General features: G+C 43.5%; 1 protein-coding gene across 1 annotated transcript; it reads left to right on the top strand.

Annotated features, from left to right (window-relative positions):
• The first annotated feature begins 227 nt into the window (after window positions 1-227).
• On the top strand, window positions 228-13579 carry faxcb (failed axon connections homolog, metaxin like GST domain containing b). Its single transcript, XM_052064783.1, has 6 exons — window positions 228-722; window positions 2903-3038; window positions 3207-3403; window positions 9370-9587; window positions 10726-10842; window positions 11371-13579. The coding sequence occupies exons 1-6, from the start codon at window positions 463-465 to the stop codon at window positions 11691-11693; spliced, it is 1251 nt and encodes a 416-aa protein (XP_051920743.1). The 5' UTR covers window positions 228-462; the 3' UTR covers window positions 11694-13579.
• Window positions 13580-14243: the final 664 nt, after the last annotated feature.

Below are 14243 nucleotides of genomic sequence, written 5' to 3'. Positions count from 1 at the left end.
TGAGATCATCAGATGTGTTGTGGAATATTCTCCACTTTCACTTAATTGATTTATCTTGCTTATTGGGAAAACCTTTTCTAGTAAAGTCAGGGAAGCAGAGTCAAAACATAACGATGCTAAGACTTTTTCGTCATCTAAGAAACCAGCATTCCTACAATTAAGCGGATCGTATGTTTTATTTTGGAACACGAGATCCGGAAGTGAAGCAACTGAATGTCTCCTAAACTTGACGATGACGGACGATTCAACGGAAAGTGAACTCCCGGGGTGGTGAGCACCATCATCCTGGGGAGGGGAAATCGAAGGGTTTACTCCTTGTAGTTTTGCGGAACTATCTGAGACCCCCTCGGCCCCCACCCCTCCGCCACGCCGTCATGCCTTAGACCGGAACGGCGTGTACATGAAGCCTAGCAGGGAGCGTGGCGCCGAGGAAGAGGGCTGGTTGTGACCGACCGAAAGAGGATGTACTGGGCTGCTGGCTTCGCCTCTTCCCGGCCGTGCGTGGTGGATCTCGGGCGGAATCACAGCCTCCCCCTGGGGCTGTGTGTGTCCGAGCAACCGCAGTCCTTGTATGGATATATCATCGCCTTCCCTTTGCAGGACTACGGTGGTATCATGACGGCTCTGGGCTCGGACTCCTGGTGGAAGAAGACCCTCTACATCACAGGGGGGGCCCTCCTGGCCGCCGCAGCCTACCTCCTGCACGAGCTGCTTGCCATCAGGTCCGCGTTCTTTCCTTTCCTGTCGAAGCTCCGTTGAGACTATACACAATGTGAATATTTGATGTTTTCCGTTCCACAAGTGTTGTTCTCTGTCTTGTTACCGGGGCTTCACTGTCTGCGTTCTCTTTCCAAGGGCACGACTCAACGAGTGAGTAGGGGGAATATATATTTAAATAATATCAAAGTCACGCGTCCGCTTGCCCCCGTGCTCGGGCCGGCCTGTGATGAACCCCTGCTGCTGCTCACATAAGTCGTACCCCTCTTGTTGTTGTTTATGCCCCTCTTGGTATCTAATGAGGTGTGATCAGTCCTTAGCATACCAAACAGATTAATGGCTATGTTTAGTGCGAAGAGTGCAAGGCTGCAATGGCGGGATTATTTTGGGCTAAAATGGTCCAGAGGAGTAACTGCATCCTGTGTAAACAGTGTCTCAGGGCCCACTTCACCATAATAATCTGGCAACCTTGCGTTCCGTGCACGGGCACTGCCGCAGAATCACGTGTAGCCGACTGAGGCTGAAGCCAGCCTACCAGCATCATCTCTTTGAGACATGTGATGTCATGTTGGTGTAATGCAGTTGTTGTTGTTGTTTTTGTTGTTGTTTTAATGTAATACGAGGCGTTGTAGATCAGTCAACATGAACATACCAACGTTTGTGTCACTGATCGAGGAACCGTTTCAGCACCATAGTGCATTGGACAGAGACACAAGATCAGCCCACACAGACTGAAAGTGAATTTTCGTTCATGCTCTTGCCACCAACCAATAGTATCAGAGCTCAGCCAAGACTCCGTGGAGTCACAAGTAAGGTTTGATTTTGGGCCCCTCCTTTTCTGTCACTATTATTGATTACGGATCATTCACTGTTGTACTCCCACTTGAATAATTAGAACGAGTACAGTGGTGCCTTGAGATACGAGAGACCCCATTTCCGAGTGTTTTGAAATTCAAGCCTTCATTTGGCCTTTTTTTCCTTGGTTTTGTCTGTGAGCAGAAATTTGAAGTATAGCAGTAAACTCAGATCAACAAACCTTTTAACGCCATTAGTTGTCCTTTGCTGTAAAACAGAACAAAAAGATTGTACATTTTTTATTTCTATCTTCCACATTATTTCGAATGTCTGTTGTTTTACACCGACTGCTCATACACACTGCAAAAAGCCATTGAATGGCTACGGATTCACATCAGTAACGCAGTGTTATAACCCTTTAAGCAACTGATGTTAGAACATACATTTTGGAGTAATACATAGGCAGACATGAGAATATTCACTCACACAGGCATATTTTCATTACTCATTGGGGAAAAATGCATTGCCATATCAACTGGGCTTAGTTTTGCCATATCCATGCATAACCGTATTCGGGCCGGGCGGCATGTTGGTCGACTGGTTAGCACATGCGCCACACAGCGCAGAGGTGCAGGGTTCCTGTGTAGAGTTTGCACGTTTCCCCCGTGCCTGTGTGGGTTTTCACTGGGTACTCCGGTTTCCTCCCACAATCCAAAACCTGCCTGGCAGGTTAATGGAACACTCGAAATTATCCTTAGGTGCGATTGTAAAATCAAATGGCTGTTTGTCTATCCATGCCCTCCAATTGGCTGGCAACCAGTTCAGGGCGTACCCCGCAATTTAGGATGTACCCCGCAAATCAATTTAGTCACTGGTGGCATACGATGTAATTGACTTTGGCACAATCAGAGTGGGTTCAATTCATATATTGTGATAGCGTGAGTGTGGATGGTTGTCTGTCTCTCTTTACGTGCTCAGTGTTTAATTGAAGACCATTCCAGAGTACAGAAAATGGATTAATGGAAGAATCTAAATTGCTGTTAAAAACGGTCCCGTTTTTATTACTTAGCTTTGTATTCATGATACTTAATGTCCAAGGTGACTTTGAACAATCATTAAAACGTCTGCAAGGCTCAAAAACAAAACAAAACAAGACAGTAGGACTGAAACAGCCTCCAAACGTACACAAAAGTTAATAAATGACTTCTGTGACCGCATCGCTGGAGAGGGATGGGAAACGTCCAGCCATTCTTGAAAATGACTCAGTCAGTCAAGTATTGATCGGCTGAGAGATTGAACTGATTTGGTTTGATTCTACTCAGTCACCGACAGTATTATGTCATGACAAAGAGAACTAGACGAAAAAACAACATTCTCACTGTGTGTGCAGGAAAGAGCAGGAGTTGGACTCCCAAGATGCTATCATCCTCCATCAGTTCTCCAGACCAAAGAACGGTGTCCCCAGCCTCTCACCTTTCTGCCTCAAAATAGAGACTTATTTGAGAATGGTGGACTTGCCCTACCAGGTAAAGGCTGGACTTCTACTATTTGATGGCTACCAGGCCAGAGTGTTACCCCACCTCTTGGCCAAAGTCAGCTTGGCTCGGCTCCAGCTGGGCTAAGACCCAAATGAGCACAAGCCTTTGTCGGAAACGGATGGATGGCTTCTTACATGATGCCGTGTTTCTCCTTAGAACTATTTTGATGGAAAGCTGTCACCACAAGGCAAGATGCCTTGGCTGGAGTACAACTACGAGCAGGTCTCAGGGTCAGAGTTCATCGTCGACTTCCTGGAGGAGAAGCTGGGAGTCAACCTCAACCACAACCTCACACCGGAGGAGAGAGCCGTGTCTCGAGCTGTCACCAAAATGGTTGAAGAACATCTGTATTGGTAAGGTTCGCCATGTCGTTTTGCGGCTTTGAAGATGACTTTTAACCGGTGATTGTCACATCATATCATCACCAAGCCATAATTTCAGAACATGAGTTACACTTGTGCAGTCGAAGAAAAGAATGTTGAAAGAAAAGTTACACACGAAGTTCCAGGCTCATGAGCAGACTGATTTGTTTGAATGAACAAATGATAGGAACTGAGTAGTTACATTCGTCAAGAGACTTTATTACACGTTCCTCATCCTTCTTTAACCCTTTCGTGCACCAATAACGATAACCTGTACCCTGATGACCTGATAAGCTGTCCACTGCAATGACCGCTGTCCCTGGAAGTGTTAACCCAATGTTTTGCAGTATATACAAACCCACTTCCAATAAAGTTGGGATGTAGTGTTAAACATACACAAGAACAGAATATAATTATTTGTAAATCCTGTTCAATCTATATTTAATTCAATACTATGACATGATATTTCATGTTCAATCTGATAAACGTGATTGTTTTTCCGCAAATAATCATGAACTCAGAATTTTATGGCTGCAACACGTTCCAAAACAGCTGGGACAGGTGGCCAAAAAAAAACAAAGTTGAGGAATGTTCATCTGACACCTGTAAACGGTCTTGCTGGAAACAGGTGGGTGCCATGATGGTGTACCAAAGGATCTGCCCTGAATTGCACGGTCATTCACAAGCAGAGATGAGGCGAGGTTCATCTCTTTCGGAACGACTGCATGAGAAAATAGTTCAACAGTTTAAGGACAATGTTCCTCAAGGTACGCTTGCAAGGAATTTAGGGATTTCATCATCTACGGTCCATAATATCATCAGAAGGCTCATAAAATCTGGAGATATCACTGCATGGAAGCGGCAAGGCTAAAAACTAACATTGAATGCCCGTGACTTGAGATCTGTCAGTCGGCACCGCAACAAAAACCGACATCAGTGTGTAAGGATATCACCCCACAGGCTCAGAAACACGTCAGAAAACCAATGTCAGGAAATAAATCTAGTTCAGTAAGGTAATCAAGCAAGAATCAAAAAGAGTTCCACCCAAAAAAGTTTCAATAATAAGTGTTTTCCCAGTTCACAAATGTTTTGGATATTTTTCCAAGAAGAGATGACGTGATATAACCGGCCTGATGGCGCAAGCTAGCCAGTCGAGTGACAGAGAAAAGATGAGGACCGAACGCTGACCACATGAGGCACGTTACACACGAAAATTTTCAAAGGCAGCCTGGACAACTAGCCACATTAATGCTAAAACAATGACAAGATGAAGGCTAGTGAAAGGCCTAAGGATGTACAGTAGCCTTCCAGTGGTCAGTTACTCCACCTTGTCGAGGTGAGAAAGACACCACTTATCGGAACTCCTTTTCCGCCCTCAAGCCTTGAGTGTTTTTCCATTACTAAGAGGGTCCATTGACACACCCACCCACCCACCCACCCACCTACACACACACACACACACACACACACACACACACACACACACACACACACACACACACACACACACACACACACACACACACACACACACACACACACACACACACACACACACACACACACACACACACACACACACACACACACACACACACACACACACACACACACACACACACACACACACACACACACACACACACACACACACACACACACACACACACACACACACACACACACACACACACACACACACACACACACACACACACACACACACACACACACACACACACACACACACACACACACACACACACACACACACACACACACACACACACACACACACACACACACACACACACACACACACACACACACACACACACACACACACACACACACACACACACACACACACACACACACACACACACACACACACACACACACACACACACACACACACACACACACCTCACTGTGCATTTTGCTGACATCATCCCTGTATCTACGTACACTCTGTGGCATGTACTGTAGTGTTCAAAGCATGACTTTCCATCCACAGAGGTCAGTGATGTAACCCACATCACTCTATGCTTGCCACCCAACTTCTGTTTATTTGCTCAGCCTGTCCACGTTGTGCCACATTTAGACATACATGCTCACCTCGTGGATGAATTATTGATGGCAGGGAAGGGCAGTGTAGTAGCATGCTGCTGTTTGTGCTGCCGGATTCAGGCTAGGAAGTAGGGCTGAAGGATTTTGAAAAAATGTAAATTGCGATTTAATATGCGATTATTTTTACAACATCATACTCCCATATATATATATATATATATAAATATTTTGGAACAAATGCAAGCAATACCCATCCATCCATCCATTATCGGAGCCGCTCATCCTCACAAGGGTCGTGGGCGTGCTGGAGCCGATCCCAGCCGTCTTCGGGCAGTAGGCGGGGGACACCCTGAACGGCTTGCCAGTCAATCGCAGGGCACACACACAGACAACCATCCACACTCACACTCACACCCAGGGACAATTTAGAGTGTTCCATGAACCTGTCATGGATGTTTTTGGAACGTGGGAGGGAACTGGAGTACCCGGAGAAAACCCAATAGGGACAATTTAGAGTGTGCAATCAGCCTGCCGTGCATGTCTTTCGAATGTGGGAGGAAACCGCAGTACCTGGAGAAAACACACGCAGACAAGGGGAGAACATGCAAACTCCACAATGGAAGGCCGCAGCCGGACTCGAACCCTCCACCTCTGCACTGTGAGGTCTCTGCGCTAACCACTGGACTACCAGGCCGCATCGACTAAAGTGATTTTCCCAAATATTTTTGGAGTGATGGAATAGGATGAGTCATTTACTTCTCTGAAACACTCCTATCTGTGAAGCTAAATACTTGGGTTCTCATTCAACTCAAACGGGTTCAGCATTTTTTGCGGTCGGGTGAATTGGAGAGTACAAAAACAAACCCCCCCCCCCCCTCCCCCGAACCTCAGCACCCTCTTCATCTAAATCCCATTTTAATATTTTGATCATCTGACTTGCACTCACTGGCCTTGTCAAATCTGCACAAAACAAACAATATGTGCTCTCAGGACAGACGATACAAAGCAGGAAGTGGTTGGGCCCCTCTCGTCAGCAGGCTGTTAAAAAAAAAAAAAAAAATCCAGATGCTTTTATGCAATTTCTGTCAAGGAAGCAGATGACAAAGAGCAGACACTTCTTGACTATCCAACTAGCTATAGAATGCCATCCAGCCTCACATTTGGACTGAACTAAAAGGTCAATCTGTTTATCCGAGCACTGAGTGAGGAAGTATAAGTGTGAAAGGTTAATAGAGACTTAATCCTGTTAGTGTCTGCACGCAGGAGCACTGTCAGGGACTTTGGGGCCCTGTGAAAAAATACTTTCAAATTTGTTAATATCTTGCATTATTGGTGAATTGACACATTGGAGACCAACATGCACCTGCACATGGAAAGAAAAATCATGTGTTGAATTTACTCAATTTGATTTCGTCTAGTGCAGGGGTCAGCAACCCAAAATGTTGAAAGGGCCAGATTGGACCCAAAAAACAACAGATGTCTGGAGCAGCACAAAATAAAAAGCCTTAATGAAGGCAACACATGCTGTATGTATCTACACAGTATGAGCGATATTAGCCTGCGATCAACATGACTAAGTTGGCTACTAATACGCAACTAGCATTCATGATTAAACATTTTTCAGTTCATCATGTAGAGGAGGGGTGCCCAAACTTTTTTGATGGAAGATCTACTTTTTCGAACAACCAACCTCCCGCGATCGATCAGTTATCGCACACGCGCGCATAATGAGCAACAGCCATAACGGCAGCTAAGATGAACGAGGCACGGGCCGCACTTTGGCAGCGTGCTAACTATCGTAGCTCACGTGTACCGTTTAAAAATGCTTCTCTTGGTTGGCCTGATTCCCATTCTTAGCAAGTACCCTCAGTGAATTGTACATGAAAGGCAGGTGGTTTTTTTTTTTACCAACAGCCTCCTGACTGACATCCCACCCTGCTAATACAATACAATACATGCTGATTTATATAGCGCTTTCACAACAGCGGCAGCTGTAACAAAGCGCTTAGCAAAACAGTTAACAAAGTACCGGTAAAATAATAAACAACACATAATAGAATAATGTGTGTCGCAGGCTGGTGATGCAAATATTCGTTGACATTTAATATTTACTCGTGTTACGAACTCGGATAAACCGAGTTAGGGAGGGGGATCCAAAAAACGTAGACAAAAACAAGGTCTCTGATGTAAAGACAATATAATGTCTTAATCGAATCGAAAATAAGCGAGAACATAAAGCGCTGGTCCACAATGAGGACCAGGAGGTAAATCAAAAACGACTAACAAAAGGTGCTTGCACAAAAAAGCAAGAAAGGAAAGTAAAGCCCACAAACTACGAACGAAAAACAATGTAACGCTTTGTACACGCATGAAAAGCCAGATCATCAAAAAAAATGGTACTTACACAAAAACTTGGTACCGAGACTACACGCGAAAACACAACGAGGTCAAACGCCACTAGTCAATGAGCAAAGAGGAAAGCAATGCCATAAACAATACTCCCACAACAAGTGTAGAACGTAGGAGTCCTTAAATAGTGTCTCTATTGATTAACGATTGCCAGCAGGTGTGCTAGGAAGACCGCTCATGCCACCTGCTGGCCAGACTGAACCTGCAAAAAAAACCGAAACGTGACAACTCGACACATTTTTACAGCATTGGAATACGTTAATAATGTTTGTCCTCTGACAGAAACCATATTAAAACCCAAAAATATATTTCCCTCCCATCTTTTTCCATTGTCAAACATTTTTGAAAAAGCTCAAGGGAGCCACTGGGGGCGCAAAAGAGCCGCATGCGTGTTGCTGACCCCCGTTCTAGTGGTTGCACAAAATAAAATTGTCTAGGACCAGATATTTTATTGAGCAGATGTATAGTCTACTCAGTTCATCAAGTGGTTGCACAAAATAAAATCATTTGGAGACAAATACATTTTTTAAGTACATATAGAAAATGTATCTGGCTCCACATCATTTTATTTCCTGCATACGCTTGATTAAAACAAATTGTATTACATACAACGAAATTTGGGTGCCACTCCTCAGTGCAGGGGTGTCCAAAGTCGGTCCTGGAGGGCCGCTGTCCTGCCTGTTCTCCAGCTCTCCCAGGAGCAACAGACCTGATTCACATCATCAGGATTGTTTTGATGCTGCTCCAAAGCTGGTTGATGAGCTGATCATTTGAATTGTGTGTTACAGCTGCGAGAGCTGGAGAACAGGCAGGACAGCGGCCCTCCAGGACCGACTTTGGACACCCCTGCCTTAGTGCATTTAGTAAAAAAATAAAATAACGGGTCAATAAATACAAAACTCAACAACAACACACAGCAATAGCAGCAGTAATGGTAGTAGAAGGGGTAGTGTGGAACTGAGACTTATATTGCACACAGGACATATATTGCATATATATACATTGAAAATGGCTCGAATTTTCCCAAAAAGATAAATGCTCAAGGTTTGAAAAAAAAATCTATCTATCTATCTATCTATCTATCTATCTATCTATCTATCTATCTATCTATCTATCTATCTATCTATCTATCTATCTATCTATCTATCTATCTATCTATCTATCTATCTATCTATCTATCTATCTATCTATCTATCTATCTATCTATCTATCTATCTATCTATCTATCTATCTATCTATCTATCTATCTATCTATCTATCTATCTATCTATCTATCTATCTATCTATCTATCTATCTATCTATCTATCTATCTATCTATCTATCTATCTATCTATCTATCTATCTATCTATCTATCTATCTATCTATCTATCTATCTATCTATCTATCTATCTATCTATCTATCTATCTATCTATCTATCTATCTATCTATCTATCTAAATAAACGTTGTTACATTGTATATGTCATGGTTCTTCCAGGACGATCGCCTACTGTCAGTGGGTGGACAACTTAGAGGAGACCCAGAAGCTCCTGGCCATGAGTGGACCCCTTAGCGATGCACTAAAATGGCTGCTGACCCGCCTGAACGGCAGCATGGTACGCAGGGAGATGTACGGCCACGGCATCGGACGTTTCTCCAAGGAGGAAGTCTACGCCTTGATGGAGAAGGACATGAGGACACTGGCCACACTGCTGGGTAAGAGGGACTATTTTCCTTTTTGCTCAAATGCAATTCATGGCCAGTGATGGCCAAGCAGGCGTGTCATAACTAATGAACATGTTGAGTCGTGTGTGTCTTACCCCCCATGGCAGAGGCTCCGTCAATCCCCTGAGCCGTCAATCCCCTGAGCCCGACTCACCGAACCCGTTTGATCGAACCCAGGTTGAGAACCACTGTGATATAGTTCTTCATAACGTTGTATTCTTATTAACATTAAAAAAGAAGGAATAAAATATATACTGTATCTAAAATAACTTCTAACAAAGAATAAATAATGCTGTCTTTAGTATATTACAAAAGATTTAAAGTGCATAATTTTGCCTGAAATTCGAATAAATATTAAGTCCCTATTGAAACTATAATACAGTACAATACATACAGTATGTTTTTAAATAGCGCTTTCCCAGCAGCTGTAACAAAGTGCTTTTCAGAACATTTAACATTTTTTGACCGGCTAATTGACCGATATGATACGGAAACATAAAATGTAATAAAACAAATAAATAAATCCAAGTTCATGTCAACTTTATTGTCAAATGTGCTACAAACTGATCTCCAATATTAATTCATGAACACAATATTTAAAACCCTTTACCCGACGAAACAAAAATTCATGAAACAATTTAAGCTGGGTTTTTTTGTTCTTTGTTTTAATCAAAAATGAAGTCAGGGTGCACCGATGCACACCAATTTAAAGCTGGCTGATCGCAGGAACTCATTGTAGTTCTCTCTGTCTGCCGTTGCAATTGAATGTGATCTGTAAAAGGCAGCCTGTCCATCCTGTACATGTATCTCGTCATGTATTTTTCTTCTTTTTCATTCATTTGGACAGAATGTTGACTGTTGAACGGAAATTTTATCACTGTACTCCATTGTAAATCCTTCTGCCACCACAATCCTGCCAGCTTGGCCGCTACAACGAATGCTCGCAAGATCAGTCATGTGACCTCCGGAGGTTTACAGTCTCTGAGCACACTCTAACAATGAGTGTCACTGCTATCTACTGTCCCTGCTATCTGTATGTCTAGGAGTAGTAGTGCAATTGCACTGACGTACACTGACTAGTGTGAAAAAAATAGCACATTCTCTCAATTGTCTCTTTTTCACACCTTAGGAGATAAGAAATACTTTATGGGCTCCAAGATATCCACATTAGATGCCACTGTGTTTGGACATCTTGCTCAGGCCATGTGGACTCTGCCCGGTACGAGACCAGAACAACTCATTAAAGGTTTGTGCAATATAACATTTTGAAATCGAACAAAGAAAGGCATGTGTTTGACTTTATTCTCACTAATAAATATGCGGCGGCCCGGTAGTCCACCGTGGTTAGCACGTCGACTTCACGGTGCAGAGGTACCGGGTTCAATTCCAGCTCCGGCCTCCCTGTGTGGAGTTTGCATGGTCTCCCCGGGGCTGCGTGGGTTTTCTCCGGGTACTCCGGTTTCCTCCCACGTTCCAAAAACATGCATGGCAGGCTGATTGAACACGCTAAATTGTCCCTAGGTGTGAGTGTGACTGCGCATGGTTGTTCGTCTCTGTGTGCCCTGCGATTGGCTGGCAACCGGTTCAGGGTGTCCCCCGCCTACTGCCTGAAGACGGCTGGGATAGGCTCCAGCACCCCCCGCGACCCTAGTGAGGATTAAGCGGTTCGGAAAAAGAATGAATGAATGAATAATAAATATGCATTTTTATTCTTTTGTGTTTTGAAAACTACCTAAGATGAAAATGAATTTGTGTGACCTTGCTGTTGTCACAGGGGAATTGATCAATTTAGCCATGTTCTGCGAGCGAATGCGAAGGAGATTCTGGCCTGAATGGTTCGTGGAGGTGGAGGACCTTTACTATGACGGAGACAGCGAGATTAGCGGCGGCACACCATCGGCGACCGGTCTGTTGGACTTTGGGCTCTTCTCCAGGACTGACACTCTGGATGACAGCGACGCCAGCAGCCGCTCGGCGGGACACACGCACACACACACGCCCCTCTCTGACCACTCACTATTTGACTCAGATGTGGGCACGGCGTCAGACAATGAGACCCAGCTCAAGGAGGACGTGATGCCCGACCTGGAGGTTTGATGTGACGATGGCTGACAGGTGGAGGCTGACTGGAGAGCGGAGCAGCTGCCACCACAGCCTGCTGAGTGCAGAACAACAGAGTCATTGTTCAGACACTGTCTTGTCTACCCGACATGTTACAGCTTCCCTTTTGGACGGAGTGGGTATTGAAATGAACAGTACCATAACTGAATCTCTAATTTTGCATTTCACCGCCCGGTTTGTTCTTTCCCAAAATGTCACAACTATCACGGTGGCATTTTGTCTCTGCCTTATTTGTGTGGTCTCGTGATGCAGAAGGTGCGTGACATAAGCAACAGCTCGGGTTGGTGCAGGGATAGTGTCTATTTTACCAGTTGTCTTAAACTCGTTCAAACAAATGGAGATTGATCATGTGGCTAAAATGAGTCACTGCTCCGCCTCAGCTCTTTCGATTCAGAGATTACATTTTATCATGCTCGTTCTTTTTGGCTTTTAGACATGGAAAGACTTTATGTACATATCATACATACTGTATATGCATGTCAACATCAAATGTCAATCAAGACTGAACTCCTTTGCTGGCTGGTTGATTGGAAATTCTACGAACAGCATCTTTGTGCCTGTTACATTTATTTTCTATTGGGTTGTTTGTTTCATGTGTTACATTAGAGCTTTTGGTCATTTGTGTCGCACATGAACAGGGTGGTTGTAGTTAATAAAATTGACCACCAGGTGGCAATCGCACCTCGCCATGAGTGAAAGCCTGCAGGCAAAACAGCATTGTGGGTACCGTTCAGGACAGAGGCATACTCGATTTTCATCGTTAGTGGAATACTTGCATACAATTAAGTGAACTATAGTTCAGCCTTCCTGCTTGACTCAAAAACATGGTTGTTTGTTTTCTTTATATATTGTGAGTGTGTGAGGAAAAACATCTATTTGTATTAGTCTTATATTTCTTACGGTTAAAAGAGAAATTATTTTTTGCACTGGTAAAAATTTATTTTCATCTTATTTTTATGTATGTGAAAGCTTGGGGAATAGGATATTTGAGTAGAAAAAGACTAAAAAAACGAAAACTTAAAGAACGTTTAAGTAGTGTCGGTGCAGTGAGGGCACAGTGCTACTAAAACCTGTTCTGTGTAAATATCCTCAACCAACCAGTTGATGGAAAACGTCGGCTTGGATGCACTCAGGATTCCAAACAGCTTATGTGAAAATAACACATTTGGCTAATGTCAAACATTTGTGATGTTAAGTAAAAGACAAGTGTACCACTGTGTTCGAAAGATGTGCATTATCCAATAACCTTTTTTTTCAGCCGTTTTTCAAACATATTTGAATCCTAACTCAATGTGCTGCTGCGAAAACGCTACTTTCATATTTAACTCCCCTGAAGCGTCACATTCGGTTGCTGAAAGGTAACAAAAACAGTGAAGAATTTGCAGTGGTGAATGTTGATGCCAACGACTGCAAAGATATACCCCTCAGAAGTCACTTGAGGTGCATCTATATTTTACGCCACGGCAAAATTAATTGACTTTAATGTTAACCTTGGCCTTGTAGCCTCACTGAAGTTGGACTGAGGATAATATCTCAACGTGGATGCAGAGCTTTGTGTTTAGTGACAAAGCACGCAAGACGAACATTTCAAGAGCTGGGTAGACAGAAAAAAGGCAAACGTAACCGACTTCTGTCATGTTGTCCTGTGCTTTGTCCCCTTGAAACGCTTCCTTCGGTTGAACTGCTTTTGACCAAACCATATAAAAAGTAAATGTTTGAAACCATGTCATCTCTGCCGGTTTAATGTAAATATTGTGTGTGTTACAAACTGTATCATATATGTAGAGCAGATTTGTCGATCACATTGTAGTCATAAAATGGCTCGACTGGCTTATTTCAATAAAAAGCGTTGACAATTTGAATCTTTTTCTATTTTTTTTAACAGGGAGATGTGAACATGTACTTTTCAATGCCTTGCATTACTACAAGCAGTTGTGCCTCTGGAGTGCACCCCTAAAGTGTGAAATCTCAAAAACGAGTACCGGTAAATCTTATCTGCCTGGTTATGAAAAAGTGGGGTTCTAAATGAATAATCACTTGGTATCTACACATTGAGTTTCACAGCCATTAACCTGGCAGCAAGGTTGGATGAAGTTCCAAACGAAATAGCCAATTTGTGTCAAAGCCAAAAGCTGGTTGCCTTATTGAGCTTCATGAGCCTCTGATGATGATGTTGCTATAGACGTTGGCTAAGTTGTCGACTTGGGTGTGGAGAGTACAGTGGCTATAGTGGAACAAAAGTCATAACTCGGTCAAACGGGTTAGAAATTGGCCATCATTAAAAATTGTGAAAAATAAAATTTGCTGTCGCTCAAAAATTAAATTTTTAAGGGTGCCAGTGGATGAAAACAAAAGGAGTTGAAAGGGTGAGAAGTAGCAGGTGGTGGGCACAAGAAGAGGCCAGACGAGTGGCAAGAAGTTACAGAGGAGGACAGGAACACAAGGAGTCATGGGAGCAGTGAGAAGAGGGCTCGGATTGACAGAGGAGGATGTGAGAGGGATTCATAAAAGGAAAGGAAAGAGAAA

Source organism: Hippocampus zosterae, chromosome 5, assembly GCF_025434085.1.
Source record: "Hippocampus zosterae strain Florida chromosome 5, ASM2543408v3, whole genome shotgun sequence".
Lineage (NCBI taxonomy): Eukaryota > Metazoa > Chordata > Actinopteri > Syngnathiformes > Syngnathidae > Hippocampus > Hippocampus zosterae.
The sequence above is the reverse complement of the archived record's forward strand: the minus strand, read 5'-3'. Positions and strand labels throughout refer to the sequence as shown.